The sequence below is a fragment of the Choristoneura fumiferana genome, chromosome 2 (genome assembly GCF_025370935.1).
Source record: "Choristoneura fumiferana chromosome 2, NRCan_CFum_1, whole genome shotgun sequence".
In the NCBI taxonomy this organism is placed as follows: Eukaryota; Metazoa; Arthropoda; class Insecta; order Lepidoptera; family Tortricidae; genus Choristoneura; species Choristoneura fumiferana.
In genome coordinates, this window is record NC_133473.1 from 13,919,518 (window position 1) to 13,936,877 (window position 17,360).

Genomic DNA, 17,360 nt, shown 5'->3' on the forward strand with positions numbered 1-17,360 from the left:
GTATACTAAATTACTTTTTCACTGCATAAATCTTTTTAACACTTTTTTGGCCTGTGACTGTGTACTAGGTAAATTCGTATCGTATTAAGTATCTAAGGGTAATGGAGATGAAATATTTAAGAAGACATCTTGTTAATATAGTTTATTTTAAATATAGAATTAACAAATATGGAAGGCAGATCGAAATAATGAGATTCTTATGATATCACTATCAATTAGTACTTATAGAATGTTTTAAAAAAGCTTAGAAAGCCAGTAATATTTGTTCTCTGGCCTATTTAAAATATAGACCACACTATATTAAAATATGCTAGAAGCTTATACATATTATTTAGTATCTAAACTTATAGTTAAAAATAAAGTTGAATACAATCGGCGAGGCAAATAACTATTGTCGTATCTGCAGTGATTCCTTCAGCATCTTGTGTAATTCATCTATTCTAGCCTTCAGTTCATCTATTTCCGTTACATTAGTTTTCTTACCGATGATAATCTTGGCGTTCTTTACAATTTTCCTGTCCAGTCTGTAATTCTGACATCTCTCAAAACAGCAACCACCACTTTCAATGTCTTCGTAATCGTCCCCAAACTTACCAATCGGCTCTGCGTGTGGAATCTCTATCACGTTATCTTTATTCGGCTTCACCAATATCCTGTACTTTGGTAAGAAGTGCGGGAACAAAGATATGCGCTTTGCTAATGGTTTCATACACAATGTCTTTGGTTTTATTATGTTGATATCCCGAATCCAGGCGGGGAGCCACGCGAAGCAAGCTGAAGGTTTAGAGGTACTTTTGGTATTACCTATGAGAACGCTTTCGAAGTATGATATTAGCTTTACTCTAGAGATGTGTCCAACCAGCTCGGCATCTGCTCTGATCTCCTGAGTGTCACTTACAGCCAAGCCATTCAGTAAATTAAACAGAACGATCGGAATCATAAACACGAACACAATAAATATGATATGACTCGTTACTGGGAATGTGCTGAATTTAATGGACCCGGCGTCGAACTCTCCGGTTAACATAACTATCGTCTTGAATAGCGACCGTCCTGGATCTTCGAAGAAATCTTCCTCTTCTTCCTCACCTTCTTTGCCAGCGTTATTTGGATCTGGTGCCTTTTTTTCATCGTTTACCACTTCGTTTCTGAATAGTGTGAAAAAACTCAACGCAAACGCGATAATCAAAATGCAATACCATAGTAAAAATTTGAAGAAATTCCAAGAGACAGTTTTTAGCATGACGATGTTTGTTGACAAAGTAGGGAATTGGCCGATGAGGAGTACCAATTCAGCAGATGACAACAAAATGGCTACAGCTGATAGTTGTTGCTTTATTGGTTCTGCGGCTGAGTCATAGCACACGATCCACGCCGTAACAAATATGAGAAATACCTCCATCCAGTTCTCTATACTTTGCAAATATCTAGTCGGTGATACTAGAAACTGGAACAATTCTCGTATTATCAAAAGAATCAGTCCAACGGTGGCGCCGACATGCGTTGCAACATTCAATGCCTCAATGGAACTCCACTGTTTCTTTCCCGTATATCCAAGTATAATGTAGAGAATCAGACACAACCATAACAGGGAATAAAATGTTATGTTTGCATAGAATAAACAGCTTATTCTTTGCCATTTCAAATACAAAAAGCTGGTTATAACCGGATGTTTCAAAAGTGGTCTGAGGTCTTCGTTTCTTGTCATGTACAGAAGTGCATCAGTTTCTGGAGCTAGAATGGCGTCACATTCTTTAACGTTATTGTTTGAAGTATCGATAAGAGGAACTTTGCAAACTTCGTTTTCAATCGAATTGTTAGGATAAACCAGGAAGCTATATTTCATGTGAATTTCGTAATCGTCATCGCTTGGTCGTTCCCCGTTTGTTGTGATGCATTCGTCCAAGTATGTTTCCAGTGTCTTTGCATTAATATCTGCAAGCGGCGGTTCGTTAAATTTATTACGCAAACCTACGCAAGCTCCGTGCCTTAACAACTCCAAAACCGTTTCATTATCTCCATTTCTAGCCGCGTAATGTAGAGCAGTGTTATTCTTAATATCTGGATGGTTGACATTGATGTTGATTTTAGGATGCTTCAGTAATAATTCCAAACATCCATTGTAGTCTGCGTTGGCATTTTTTCCATAAGATTTCATTCCTTTCACAGTCGTTTGTATTAAAGATTCACCGTTAACGGGCTCAAACAATGTAGACTCGTTTTCGACGAACATTTTCAAAATCGTACAATAACCATTTTTACAAGCAAGTGCTACTGGCCGGCTAGTTTCACCCGAACACGTTGCATTGGGATCGGCGCCGGCGTTCAGTAACGTATCCACAACTTTTTCGAAACCTTTTTCTGATGCAAATTGTAACATTGTGAACATTCCATTGTTCGCGGCTAATACTTGGCGATGCTCGTTTTTGTTGACCAGTTTTGTGAAGTCACGAATGAAATTGTTTTCGTCATGCCGACTAAGATATGAAAACAGCTTGTCACTGTTGATAACTTCTTCTGCTTGTGCTGAAGAGTCAAATTTATCCACCAAATGAGGAAATGCCTCTTTTAAGAAATAGCGAGCTGTTTTCCCTCTCCTGTCTTTATAAGTATCAATATCCACTGGGCTTCTCGCGTAGTCTATGATTAATGTTATAACTTTTCCCAGTCCTTGCTTTGCTGCAGAATAAACTGGGGTTATTCCCTTAAGGTCTGGCGAATTGGCATCACAATCCGCCTTCAGTAGAAGCTCTACCATATCTTCGTAGATGGAGACGTCTCGTTCGCGATCATCTTCCAAATCTTCAATTTTCTTTATTGCCATCAGTAGAGCTGTGTTGCCTTTACTCTTAATATTAACATCTATCCTGTCATCATCTAAAAGAGCTTTCAACGCTTCAATATTGCCATTTTCTACGGCAAAATGAATCGGAGCACAAGCAAACGTTTCGTTCACTTTGTTCACTTGTACTTCATGTTGCAGTAAGAGTTTCACAAATTCCTGTTTGTTCGGCTCGCATATTGCTAGCTCGAGGCATGTTTTGTGGTCTGGGTAAGGGTTCACGTATTCTAGATCGACGGCGCCGTAGCTGACTAATTTCTTGAAAGTTGGGAAGTCGTTAGTCCGTAGAGCAGTTCTGAGTTGCACTTGAGGATCTGTGCCGAAAAGGGAGCTTCCCCGTGACAGCTGCCGGGAGTTCATCTCGTAATTGTCGCGAGTCATGGCTCACAACGTACTGGCATCTGTAAAGGACAAAAAAAGACTAAAATAATTTATCAGACAATTATCTCATTGAGCCAAATTGTTTTGATACTTTTGTGTAGTACTACAACTGGTCGTTACACTGATTGTTTAATTGAATTTAATTTGCCGCCACATCTGTTGCACTTTCTCATGAGCCGTATGTTGCTATATTTAGTCTTTACTCGGGTATCGTTAATTTGTTAAGTCAACGAGGTTTTTAATGAAAATGCTAAAAGTTTGTGCAAACATTCGTGTGAAGCGGCCGTGATGAATCAAGGCGGCGTCGTTAGTTGTCTATAATCTTTTGTAGAATGTGTTAACGATGCTGGCACACCAAATATTAACACTTTGTCAGTTAGGCAAAATGTACATTGCTTAAACTTCTACAATATGTTGAATTAATCAGGAATATTTTAGCAGGTGTTTAGTTCAGTTTAACTGAACAACCCAAAAAAAAATCCGGATTTTTATTTGATGTTAGTTGGTTTAATCAAAGTAAGTACCGACCTACCGCGTCAAAAGCGTGACCATATTTCGAAGCTTCGATGAAAAAGCCTTTACAGGGGTATTCAAACAAACTAACACAACTATCTGCTAAATTATGTACTGTGTTGAATTTAAAACACCTTGCATAGACAGGATTTTCTACAAATTTGTCGACATCATAGCTAACCAAATAAAGTAATCAATCTTATAGAGTTTTATTAACAAATCGTTGACGATTAGGAAAATTACTAGGTACAAAATTGAATCAAGTACTTATTTGATGTTGTAAGTAATGTAACGAATAATTGTATTTGTTCATCTATCATCTGTGACGTGACTAAATAATATCGGTTTAAGCGATCGCAAAGAAAAACTTTGGCTAACAAGGCTGTAATTTCGACAGTACAAAAGTTTACATACGCTTGAGTTTCAACCGAGCAGAATAAGCCTCTACGCTATGAACCGATGGTAAAGCGCGATTATTTATCTTTTAACGACACGTATACACGTACACAAATCGAATTACTTCCACTAAATTAACCCATGTTTTATTCTTCGAACCGGTCTGTCAATTAATCAATGGCTGGTATAAAAGTCGACTGACTATGAGCAGGTGAGCACACAATGGTAGGTACGGTACATATCTTCGGCGTATACGAGAAGAGAATTGTATAGAATGGACACATGTATAACTATAAATGTATGTGTTATCAATCGTGTATAACAGCTGCTGTTTTTTCCGATAGAAAGAAAGCTTCTGAAATTCGTTTTACGTGCATTCAGGTTTACCCTTGAAATGTCGACGAACTTTTATTCGAATATCAGTTAAAAGTCAACGTTTCCTATTTTTTAATTTCATTGAATATTCATTACCCCGAAGGATTAAAATTTGTATTTTAAAATTACCGATTTTTAATTTCTGAAAATATTATTTAATAGATTATTTTTGTTGCGGTCGCAGTTATTACCTAACCTAAACTTTTTTGGTAGTGATTTATTTTTGTTGGGGTCGCATTTCTTACCTAACCTAACCTACTTTCCTGGTAGGTAGCGATTTATTTTTGTTGTGGTCACAGTTCAAACCTTACCTATTTTTCTGGTACCTATCGGTTTATTTTTTAGGGTCACAGTTCTACCCTAACCTAATCTATTTTTCGAAGAAATAAACAGCGATATTTAGTTGTTCTGTTTCATGAATAGTTGATGTAATGTATTTTTAAGCAAATGTATTGTTGTTCTAATAATTGTTTTAATATGTAATGAATACTGAATAGTCGATGAAGTGAAATTACTCCAAGAGAAAATATTAGTATTGAATAATTTAAGTATATTTTTTTTCGATGAAATGAAATTCGATAAATAGTTTGTCGACATTTCAAGGGGCAGCCGTATATTCAAGAATGTGTTGAGATCTTTTTGGCTGCTCCGTTATACGGCAATGCCCGTGTAGGTGCCCTACTCTTCGCAGCGACTTATCGTTGGCTAATAAATAGTATTAAATTAAATAAACAGACTTATGTCAATGTGAATAGCTATTCTGGAAGACTTTTCTAGCTTAGATTAAAAAAAAAACCTACACCAATGAAGGCTACTATTACAGTTGATGACCTACCCTTAAACACAAGTAGAGTATCAACAATACTCAGAACAAAATCGCAATTCTTTTTAACGTTCCCTATCTGTATCTTAGGAAGAAAAAAGAAACGCGTACCTACCTAATAAGGTTCAGGTTCAGGAGTGCGTGGAGATATCAAATTTAATTCATATACCTATCAAACCTACAGACTAGTCATACTTCCCGTATACACAGAATCACGAAACTTGGCAAGGGAAAAGTAAGAAATAAATTTGAAAATAGCTATTTTTTTTTTACTTTATTACTTTCTTTTTCGCACTAGCCCGTTTTTATAATAGGTTCATGTTAGTATTGAATGGTTAAAACGTTATTCGAAACTGGTAGTATGTTAGCACTTGGCAGCGTACGAATACAACTCAGAACATGTGGAGTATCTCATTGCGTTCCGATGACCGAGCACTTGTATTGTTAGCGGCGAGCACTTTATGCCTCTTTGAACTTTTCATTTTCTTCTTTATTTTGGAACCGTATAGCGTGTCGGAGCGAAAATTACAACCGGTGTTTAGTTGGTTTAGTTAAAGGCTTTATAACTTGCTGTATGATAAAGTTTTAAGTCCTATTTTGCAAATAAAACGAGATAGGCAAGTATAGGAAATCAGCCAAATATGTGGTCTACCACCCTAAAGTTGATAATCGTTTGCATGTCATATCATAAAACAATAATGCCAATAGACGTGTCTGTCAACTTGAAAGTTCGACTTTAGCGACATATTCATTTGATAGGAACTTGTTTAAAAATTGATAGACCACTAATTTGGCTGATGGTACTTACTTATAGTTCAATGTTAAGTTAACACTATATTATTATATATAGATAGACGATATACTCGTATATGTGTGTGTGTATGTCTAACATCTGGTAGCATGGTGAACGGTTGCTCTGAAGATGAACTCTGGTTGAGATCGAAACTCGTGTTCTTACAGTGTGCAGGTGGAGGAGCTCCTCACTGTATGCATGAACACACATTTGTTGCATAGACGTAGCTATCAGGTCACGGATGAGCAAAGTAACGCCTGATTCAATAAATTACTTAAATTAGAAATAACGGATAAATATTAGAATAAGACTGCGTTTCCACCAGAGATGTAAGAGGATATGTTGCGAGGTATGTGTTTTTCATTAACCAATAGAAACGCTTCATTTACCTATTATCCTCGCACAGCACCGCTCTGGTGGTAACAGCTGAGCGGAGCGAGGCTAGGTGAATAAAGAGTTTTTATTGGTTCTTTATTTGCAGGTGGTAGGGCCTTGTGCAAGGTCCGCCCGGATTGCTACCACCATCTTGCTCGCTAATCCTGCCGTGAAGCGGCAGTGCTTGCACTGTTGTGTTTCGGCGTGGAGAGTAAGACAGCCGGTGAAATTACTGGCACTTGAGGTATCCCATCTTAGGCCTCTAGGTTGGCAACGCATCTGCAATGCCCCTGGTGTTGCAGATGTTTATGGGTGGTGGTGATCTCTTACCATCAGGAGACTCACTTGCTCGTTTTCCATCCAGTCGAATAAAAAAAAGAAAAAAAAATGGGTTCATGACAAACACATTCCTCGCAACACATCCTCGCACATCTCTGGTGGAAACGTAGCCTAATGTTATTTATATCATGTGGTAAAGCATCGTTCTCTGTGACCTCAGCGAAATGCAATACCTAACTACGTAAGTATGGTATGTGATTACTTCAACAGTAAGGTTAGACAACGTAAGGCTCGTAAACAGTCAATTGTCACTTTGACCGATTTCTCTGCATAATGGTATGTTTTTGTTTAATAAAGAGGAAAACTTAATTTTTACGTGAGTGTCTACCTACCATTGCTCCATATTTGTCCAACGACGTAATCCGCAAGCATGGGTTAGTCATGGGCTTACTGGCTACAAATGTTATTCCAACAAAGCCAGCGAGCGTGGCAAATTAAGCACCGTAAACTAAATGAAGGATTATTCTAAATAGTTCAAGGAATCTTTTAAACGCATAAAGCGTCTTGACTGTTATTAGTCACCAATGTTTAACTTTTAAAAACTTTTTAAAATGTGGGTCATTAATGATTTTAAGCCTTATAGCACATAACATATTCATTAGTTTTATAATAGATCTTTTATGTGCTAAAGTCCTTAAACGTGCGATATTTATTTTGTGTTATAATTAATAGGTAGATACTATCTTTAACTATTATCGAGCAAAAGGTAGAAAAATATTGAACAATAACTATAATCTTGAAAAGAAAAACATATTTCTGAAACCTCTTTTACCGAATTAATTAAATTATCCTTCCGCATACCAACTCGAATCGAGTAACTCGATAATTAACATTTAACAATTTTATGTGCAATTATTGTCAAAATAAGGAACAACCAGTTTAAGGATAATAAAAGAATTCGTTAGAAAATAGCTATTTTGACGAACACGAGATGTTAAATAGTATAGTAGGTACCTACCGAGGAAACTTTACAAAGTTTTACAACGGCACATGCGGGTGCTTAGTATGCAAATTGCAACACAAGGCACATTACTGTATCTCATCGATTCATCAACGCTTCACTTACAACAATTATGCAGCAATAAAATCATGTCCAAATTAACCGATGTAAAACGTTCGGACGAAAATGAGACTACGAACTAACTTGGAGATGCCAAGGTTCATTTTTGACTGTGGCTTATAATGATAGTTAAAAATAATTTAATGCGGTGCGTAAATCGGTCCAATTACTTGTTTCTAGCAAGTGAGAGAGCCCAGCACGCGTGTAGCATTAATTTAATGGTGGAGGAGAAATTTGGAACAATTGCTCCATCATTATGGCTCCCTACGCAGCCTGCCACTGGTCACGGAAATTCGGTCTGAGCCGAACTATGGAAGCCTTTAATTGAACAAACATTAGATTATCTGGGCTTCTGGGTGAATATTCGGCGTTTATTTTTCGTCATTACCTTTTCGGCGGGTATTGTAAAAAGAGTATTGTTAGAAGAAGTGATGCCCAGGGATATTTTTTTATTAAAACTAAAGACAATACCGATGCTAAAGCTGGTCTGATCAAAATTTTTGCGACTTGTCCTTCCGCTGTGCTAATAAACATAGGATATGGTAGGTAATGTCGTTTAACAGCGGTCAAAACGCTCAAATAGTCACCTATCTTCCATTCTTAAAGCTTATTAATACATTGAGTTTCTACTATCATCAGACTCTACCTTCCCATGTCAACGTTAGCTCTACGTAGACAGACTTGAGCTAGAATAGTACCTAATTGACTTTACTGCATTATTTTGCACTAGCAAACAACTACCTAGACAGAGATGACCAGCAGTGGTGTAGGGGTTATAGCACGCAGCACGGATTGCTGAGGACCTGGGTTCGATTCCCAGTGCTGGTCTCTTTTTCTGGTTTTTCTGTGCATCCATGTCTCAGTTTGTATTTTCGATATGGTTTCAAGGGATACCCGTAAAAGTAACAAATTTGGAGTTGAAATAAAAAATACAAAAATACTCCAAAAACCAATCATATAGAGATGACTAGGCTAGATAGACCCTATGGCAAGCGTAGTTACGAGTATATTACTGTTAGTTGGTACCTACAATTGCCAAAGACTTTGTCATTTTCTTCATGAAGTTACTAAATTTATCATAAAAGAAAACAAAAAAAAACGGTATTAACCTAACCTAAAGTGGTTTGAGACATCGAGTTATTGCTGAAAGTGATGAAAATTAGAGAAGCCAAATATCGAGGTCTCAATCTCAAAAAGTGCCTTCCGGACAAGTATCAACAAAATCACGTTAATAGAAGTTGGGTAGCTTCCGACTCCGGAGATATCTTATCAGCGTGTTTGAACTACCTTTTCACTGTTGCTGTTGCTTAACCAAATGGTAATGCATAGATACAATAAGCAGAATAGATTATCAGCACATTATGACGTGCGGGCCGAGATAGCCGATAACAATACGCTAATGGGATTTGTTAGAGCCAACTTGAGCCAAGTAACACTTCATTTTAGGAAATAAATTTACTCTGTACAGCCAGCATCAATACAGGATGATTCTGGGCACGTGATTGGGATTGACTTGCACAAGTCAGGAAAGGGACCATTCATTCAATGGGCCGTTTGATAATATTTTAAAATATAATATTATACATCATTATAAAAGTATAAGAAAATTTAGTTCCCTGGTACTAAAATACTATGAACGTCATGCTACCTATAAAAATTAATGTAGGTAGTAGGTGTAATTAAAGTAACGTAAGTTACATTTATAAATAGTACTTGATACCATTGCTACTTTTATAATTTCTGTCAATAACCACTGACCATAGCAAAAGGCCAACCATTATACCATTTTGACGTTACTGGCATTAAGGCGCCCATTTTAAAAATTGATTCGATTGTTCAAATTGCTATGATCTGATTATAAAATATTAATATTATTATAGCGAAGACTTTATCTACAACTTCAAATAGTTACATACGAAATTAAATTTAGTTACCTTCCTAATGTATTATACTGATAAGTAACCTATTATACTGATAAGTAATTCAGTTATGTTCTAAAGGAAATACTTTGACCCCTTGTTTCAGCGCATGGTAAGTTCTTGGGTGACAGTTATTAGGCCGTTTCTGTATATTTTGTTCTGTTGTTTTTTTTTTTAAATAGCCTATACAGTGTACACTCCTCCTCCTCTGTCGTTAGTTTAGTTTATTTTTAAACGTAGCTCTGTCTATCAGAGGACAATTTTGCCACTATCTAGTGGATTTTGCCGTTGTTCGGTAAAAAAAATCTAGAAAATTAAATATCAGAGATAATGGTGGATGGACGATCTGTTCTCGTTGTTTTAAGCACAGACGTTATCACATCACACATATATTATGTCATATAAAATTACAAAAACTTTACAGAGAGTGAACAGGTCCTTAGTGTTGCAAATATCATAACTTCTTTTTGACAGAACTAATAAATTTAAACATGTTTATCTAAATCTTTGAAAGTTTACACAGTTCGAAAAGTCTTACTGGAATAAATTACATAAGTCTATTTTTTCTATGCCCTTGCGTATTTGTCTATCGGTAGCTTCCAACAGTTTTATTTGCATAGTGAATGGTGTTTATACAACACGTCAGATACAATATGATTTATATGTTCTAAACATTGTTTAGATCACGAACTACTTTTGGAAGTTTCAATAAAACTCAACATTAAAGCATAAGCTTATATGGCATTAAATAGTGTCAAGTTTAATTGTAAAACCACTATGCAACATAATGCTGTTATACTATTGCTAAATAATAATGGCGTCGTTTTGAAAATATATAACCACCTGCAATCAATCTCATTACTACATTTTTAGGGTTCCGTACCTAAAAAAGGAAAAACGGAACCCCTATAGCCTCTTATAGGATCACTTTGTTGTCCGTATGTCTGTCATGACCTTTTTCTGGGAAACGCGTGGAGGTATCAAGTTGAAATTAAAACCTTACTTAATACTTATGCCTGCGGCCCCTTGAAGCTATAAAAAAATAAAGCTTCTACATTAGCGCATAAGATTATTTGAGCCTTATTTTTCATACATGTCGCAGTGGAATCAAACCCTATAGGCTACTTCCCGTAGACCTAGAATCATGAAATTTGGCTAGAAGGAAGGTCTTACTCCATCAAAGATCTATTTACAAACAAATTTGTACGGAACTTTCGGTGCGCGATCTGACTCGCACTTGACCGGGTTTTTTTCCTAGTCCTATTTGTAGGGGTTGTTCATACAAACTCGAACCAAAATGAAACCGACACACGAACAAACATTTTACAATACTTTTTTTTAAGGAAATACGTGTGTTAATTACTATAGCTTTTGCTTGCGACTTCATCTGCCTAGATTTTGTTTATCGCTCGCCCACGGAGCTATGCAATTGTCCGGGATAAAAGCTATCCTATGGTGCTTCCCGAACTACTTATCTCAATAATAAATTTCGTCTAAAACGGTTCAGCGATTTACTTAAGCGTGAAAAGGTGAGACAACCGACAATTGCTTTCGCATTAATAATATTAGTATGTAGGTATGTATAGTATAGATCGTAATACTATCAAAGTAGGCGGGTACGCTTTTAAATTTACATTAATAAACTTATTCTTTCGTCAATTAGTTGTTTAGAAATGTTCTCTAATGGTCAGCGCAATTAGCCCCTTCCGTTGTTTCCCAATGATATCGGTAAGCGGGCTTTATCTCCGCGCTACCGCTAGAACGCTACGCCCTAATTGCCGAGCACGCCTCCGCGTACCAGCTTCTTTATAAATTAACAAAAAACACTACCGTCAGCATGAAATATGAAAGCGTTTAGACCCTATTATTTAATATTATAAAGATGAAAGTATATGAGAGCGGAATAGCGGATATGTGTCCGAGTTTGTTACTCTTTCACGCTAAAACGGCTGAAAAGATTTGAGTGAAATGGTATACAAGTAGCTGGATTTCTGGAACAACACAGGTTAAACTTCTCCCACAGGGTCGTGTTTCATGCGCGTCAATTCCTAAAATCTCCACCATTGAGTTTAGGGCAGTAGGTAAGTCAATTTTGCATGCGTGTTCCTAATGAAACGTAAATGAAGGTCATTCTGTTTTTTTTTTGGGAATTTCCACGGGAATTTGATAAAATCTCGGGATTTTCATTCGACTGAGGGAACAATTTTTTTATGGTATAGGGGGAAAACGAGCAGGCGCATCGCCTGATGGTAAGCGATTACCGTCGCCCATGGACACCTACAACACCAGAAGAGTCACAAGTGCGTTGCCGGCCTTTAAGGTAGGAGTACGCTCTTTTCTTGGAAACTTGAAGGTCATATCGGTCCGGGAATACCGCAGGCGATAGTTCATTTCAGAGTTTTGCTGTGCGAGGCAGGAAATTTCTGGAAAAACGCACAGTCTACATCTAAATGGTGAGGATGGAAGTGTTGTCGCGTAGGTCGGTGGCGAAAGGATGCGGCAGTGATCAACCCGAATAACTCCTCGGAGCACTCCCCGTTGTACATGCGATAGAGGATGCACAGTGAAGCTAAATCTCTACGCAGCGCCAAAGAGTCAAGTCGATCAGAAACTCGTTGGCACCCGACTATTCGGACTATTCGATTCACGCGCGCAAAGTCGCGGGTAAATCCTTGTCAGATATACCTTAGCATCTAACTTTTAACGTGCTCCAACCTCTGAAGTCGTTAGATACTAGACGTGTTTGCAGTTTTGAGTACCTATTGAAAAATTTGGTGTTGGCTGTACAGTCGTTTATTATGAATTATACAGCGATATATGTATTATAAGACCATATTGCCTCTGAGGAAGTGAAAGCGGTTTTAAATTAGTGTAATAGCTTATTCGCGCACGTCTGTGCGCACGTTTTGTCAAAATTGAATCAGAAACGTGATTCAATATACTGGTGTAATTTAATTATAATAATGTTCTGTTTCAATTCTATAATTGAATCATACGTATATTTCGGATATGTGCGTGTAGTTTCCTCTGTTAGCCTGTGGTGTTGGTAGTTCCAAATCAGTTAGTCAGTTTGTTGCTGCTGTTCAAAGACCATGACCACGCCTTACTTTACTTAGGAGCTTTTTATTGATTAAGTACTTATATTACGGATAGTAGGTGTATCGGTCAACAGTTCATCCAAATCACTCAATGATTCAACTTTGACGTTTGAACATAACTTAATCTGCTAATTGTTTGATTTGGTTATGTGACTGTCTGTGACTCATGCGTGGGTATACTGGATTCGTGTATGTAAGCATTACAATATTGTGCACTTTGAGTCAACCTGCTTGCATCTCGATCGCCTTGACCAACCGCGCTATCGGGCTTGCAATAGGCAATAAGAGATCGAGATCATCAACGTTTAACTTGTTGCTCTGTGCAATGTTTAGTCTTAAAACTGCCTTTGATATTATGTCACTGCCATAATGCCTACGAGAATACGCGTGTTCATTAGTTGACAAACAAATTGAAGGAAAATTTTAATATTAGTCATTGCGGATGGTAACACAAAACCAAATCAACAACAAAAGTCGGATTTACTTAGTTTGTAATTAAATTAATTTAGTCCCATTGAAGATAAAGTCAAATATCTCAATATTAAACGACGGTCGTTAAAAAACTATTTTGTAATTTTGTCATGAGCTTAATGTAATCTGATTATAAAAACATTCTTAATTATGTTTACAGAACTTTACCCTCGTTTTCTAAAGTAAATAAATCATTTAGATTAATGAAGCTTGACTTTTATGCTTCCAAATGTCTCTTACTGCTCTTCCACGCACAATTTACCTGACATATAAAGCATAAAGATGATTGCCTTTATGGTTATAGCTAAATCGTGATATAATTTGCCATGAGACCAAAATTTCAAATGTAATATTTGTACGATCTTATAGACAAATGCATGTCGAGTTAGCCGTCGAAAATTGGCGTCGCTGCTGCGAGTAGGTACCTACGAGTATACACATTTCTATACATCCGGTGCTTGACCAACTAAACAGAAAAAGCCTTCCGTTCCACACACGACATTGTCGACATTTCAATTTCCACACACGTGTACCTAGTCTCAAATAGTAGACGAGGCTTTTTGTCAACTTCGTGCTTAATTTGCTCCGCCGTTAAAAAGAGAGTCGTCGTAAGCATGTGCCCACTTAGAAATCGTTGAATAAACTCTCGAGAAACCTCCGTTATCTTTCAGCGAATTAGCATTTGTTGTGATCTTATGAGTTGAAATGTTGATAAATAAACAACTTGTATATTTCAAACGGGCAATGAAGATATGGAGCGTTGGAGTGTTTATTTCGAGACGTGATGCATTAACAGTGCGACCGGAAAGCTTGTATATTAATGACGTTATTCCAAATCAACTCTCCGTACCCTGCTTAATAGCCCATAAAGATCGAGCAATCTACCCGGTCATTTACGACACCCTGAGCTGAAGTAGGTACACGCAAGAGAGAGCGTTTAAACTCTTTGAGCTATTTCGAATCGCTGGACCGACGCGCTTGCGCTGGTACTTGTGATTAACAGTTTTTGCTCTGATCTTTGCTGCTTTTATTCTTATTTATAATCTTAAACACTTTCAGATCGCTGTTACGCACGTCGGAAATTCGTAAATTCATTGGGTTCTCGCATTGTTACATTGAAATCAGAATCCAAATCACCGCTGGTACCGCTCTTTCACAAACAAGTACTTACTCATTTGCTGATAGAATGAAAGTATCCAAAGTCAGAAACAACTATGGCAATATGCTGAAATGAAGCTGTTTATTACTTTTTTTAGACGATATAGTTATGTTTGCGGTCCGTATAATGTAGGTAATGTATCATTATATCATTACACATGATTACTTGGTAGCTCTTTCAAATTACTTGATTCGATTCATTTGCCGTCAACGGTTCTGCGTGATTTAAGAGTCTGTTTCCACTGCGTTTCACACATCCAAAATAACAAAACATATTGTGAAGTTACAGTATGTCACACTGACGATAAGTAATTTCTGCCAAATTATGTCCGTATTCGAAGAACCGTTTACCGAGTGTATATGGTAGTCGATAATTTATTTAAGGACGAGTGTGAATATATTAAGTCCAAGAAACAGCCGGAGGTCCCTATTTGGTGTAAGTACGGCCGGACATGTAGGCGAATGCCGTCATCTTTTGTCAACATTTGCACCAATGTTTGTGTGTTTCGTGAGTTTGCTACCGTCGACTATTGAATATGGAAATATGCAGATAATATGATAGCATTTCCCTCCACCGGTAATGTAATCCGATGCAAAAATCAGGTAAGACATGTGTGGTTAAGTTGAAATACGGCACTTGCAACGAATACGAGTCAAATGTAAAACTACACGTTAAGCCAAACAAATCTTAGGTATTCGTTACGCATAACTAAATAGTTGTTTCACACATAATTCTCGAATTTAAATCTACAAACAGGGTCCGACGTTTGACCAGTTTGTAAAAGAGCACGTTAGATAACAGTATTTGAGGTCGCATATCGTAAACTACGCGGATGATTAAACTGATTTTTATTGATGACTGTTCAATAAAGGCTATGAGGTCGTCGCGGGTCATCTCATGTCCGTCAAGTTTAGCATTTCAAGATTTTTTAACCTGCTGGTTTCACCATCAATCTGGCTAGACATCATCACTACCTTAGTTTCTTATTTATACTCGTTGGTATATTATAGCTAAACAAAAACCACAATTTTCGCCCGGTTATAACTTTTCGTCGGACTGTTTTCATAGCTTCCACTTCTTATCCGTCTCCTAACAACTAATGCCCTTATAAACGACCGGTAAAACTGATGCAAGATGCAATGTTCTAGTTGTTCCTCGTAAAAGAGCTTTAACAAGGACCTTACTTAATTGAGTTTACAGTGTTCCTGTTACATTGCGTAAATGCTTTTATTAGAGCAGGACTAAAATAGTAACATAATTAGATGTAGCACTTAGCCATGTCAGTTTTCAAAAGTCGTCGTTCATCTATTGTTGAACTCAAAGTCAAGACAGGAATCTGCAGACAGCAGTATAGTCGAATCACTTACAAACCAGTTCCCTTGAGCCCTACCCCGTACCTGTGTAACAGCACTATTGCATTGCTAAACACGCATTTGCAATCAAACGGCTCGGGTTCATTGTGTTTGAAAAAATATTTAAACCTTCACCGGATATGCGCCTGCCCGTTACAATATTGTGGCAATTTATCAATTACTCTCATCATGACACAACTTCCCGTGGTCTATCTATACACTGCTCTTTATCCAGCTTCATAAGTGACGTCATGGCGACCTTGTATGAGGGCTTGACGGGTCCACACATGTGATGGTCTCCTTTATGTTTACACCCACATTATGTTTTGTGTTTTGACTGCTTCTAAAGCTAATCGTAGACACTTTGTAGAACGATACAAGGCTGAAGCACACTTTTATTGAATTTTGTTTATATGTTTAGTTTAGTATATATTTAGTAGTAATGCGAGGATATTCTGTAGCTGTGACGTATTACTCCGCTTGTTTCGTATCAATTGTTTTGAAATGTTTATGCTTCCTAACCAATGTTGAAATTGAGATCTAACAATTTGCTTCACAAAATTACAAAGGCCACTAAAGTGGATACTTCTGGAAAGTCGCTGGATACCTGAGGCGATAAACGGTAGCGCGGGTTTCAAATTGCGACGTACAACAATTTCTTTTGTCATGTTTATCCAATAACGCACTCACTGGGTTTTATTGCGGAAACTTGATTTTTTTTTGTTCTAAACCCACCTGAATTTGTTTTGTTCACTGTAATTCACTGGCCACAATCACTTGGTCACTGCTCACTTGTCTCGCATGGCGACGGTGCGCCTGCGTCGCTGGGATTCGTCGGAGTGAGCGCGAGTGGGCGCTCGGATCCTGCCACCGCCAATTACCAGCCATGCTGCATTAATGACCGTCTGATAGCTAATAGTCGGCTTTACTTGTTAAACAGAACAGTTTGTTTTGGTTGTAAGTAGGTACATTGTAAAGTTTAAAGTACATATTGTTTTAATATGCTTGCCAATGTAATCAGGATGGTAGGTATATTTTCAATCGCGTGGTTGCAGCCAAAACTGAAAGACAAACTTCCGCACTGTTATGCGATTCCTTGGTAAAGATTTGTCGTAAAAAAAGTAAGAAAGAAATGATATTCCAAGTTCATTTCAGTGGCTTAGTTAGGTATAATTGTTGAAAAAGGTTTGGTTGTGCTGAAACCTTAAGACAGCCATGTTCTATATATTTTTTGTAGAACCTTAGTTTTTGCAGTGGGCGGAGCGAGTTGTTGTTAATTCGTAGGCGGTGCTGGCTCACGCGGCACAAGGTTACGTTACTCATTGCGCGGCTTAATTTAATTCAAATACTTTACTTCCATAAACAAAGAATCTTTGTACAGGGGTTGCCTGTTGGGTGATTTCTCCCGACGGGTTATCGCATACAGCTACTTTGTTTTGTAGATAAAATTCAAATCGAATCTCA

At 37.4% G+C, this 17,360-nt stretch overlaps 2 protein-coding genes across 3 annotated transcripts in view; one reads left to right on the top strand and one right to left on the bottom strand.

Moving 5' to 3' along the window:
- Positions 1-17,360, top strand: part of LOC141444131 (gamma-tubulin complex component 2-like) — a 36,126-nt gene that overhangs the window by 10,191 nt on the left and 8,575 nt on the right. The gene's annotated exons all lie outside the window — the stretch shown is intronic.
- pain (transient receptor potential cation channel family member painless) lies at positions 128-16,799 on the bottom strand. The gene is made up of 2 exons (XM_074109557.1): positions 16,632-16,799; positions 128-3,243 (listed from the first exon to the last, which is right to left on the bottom strand). The coding sequence occupies exon 2, from the start codon at positions 3,221-3,223 to the stop codon at positions 389-391; it is 2,835 nt and encodes a 944-aa protein (XP_073965658.1). The 5' UTR covers positions 3,224-3,243; positions 16,632-16,799; the 3' UTR covers positions 128-388.

Excerpts from the sequence above, each read along its gene's own strand:
- pain (XM_074109557.1), bottom strand. The coding sequence starts at position 3,223 with ATGACTCGCGACAATTACGAGATGAACTCCCGGCAGCTGTCACGGGGA.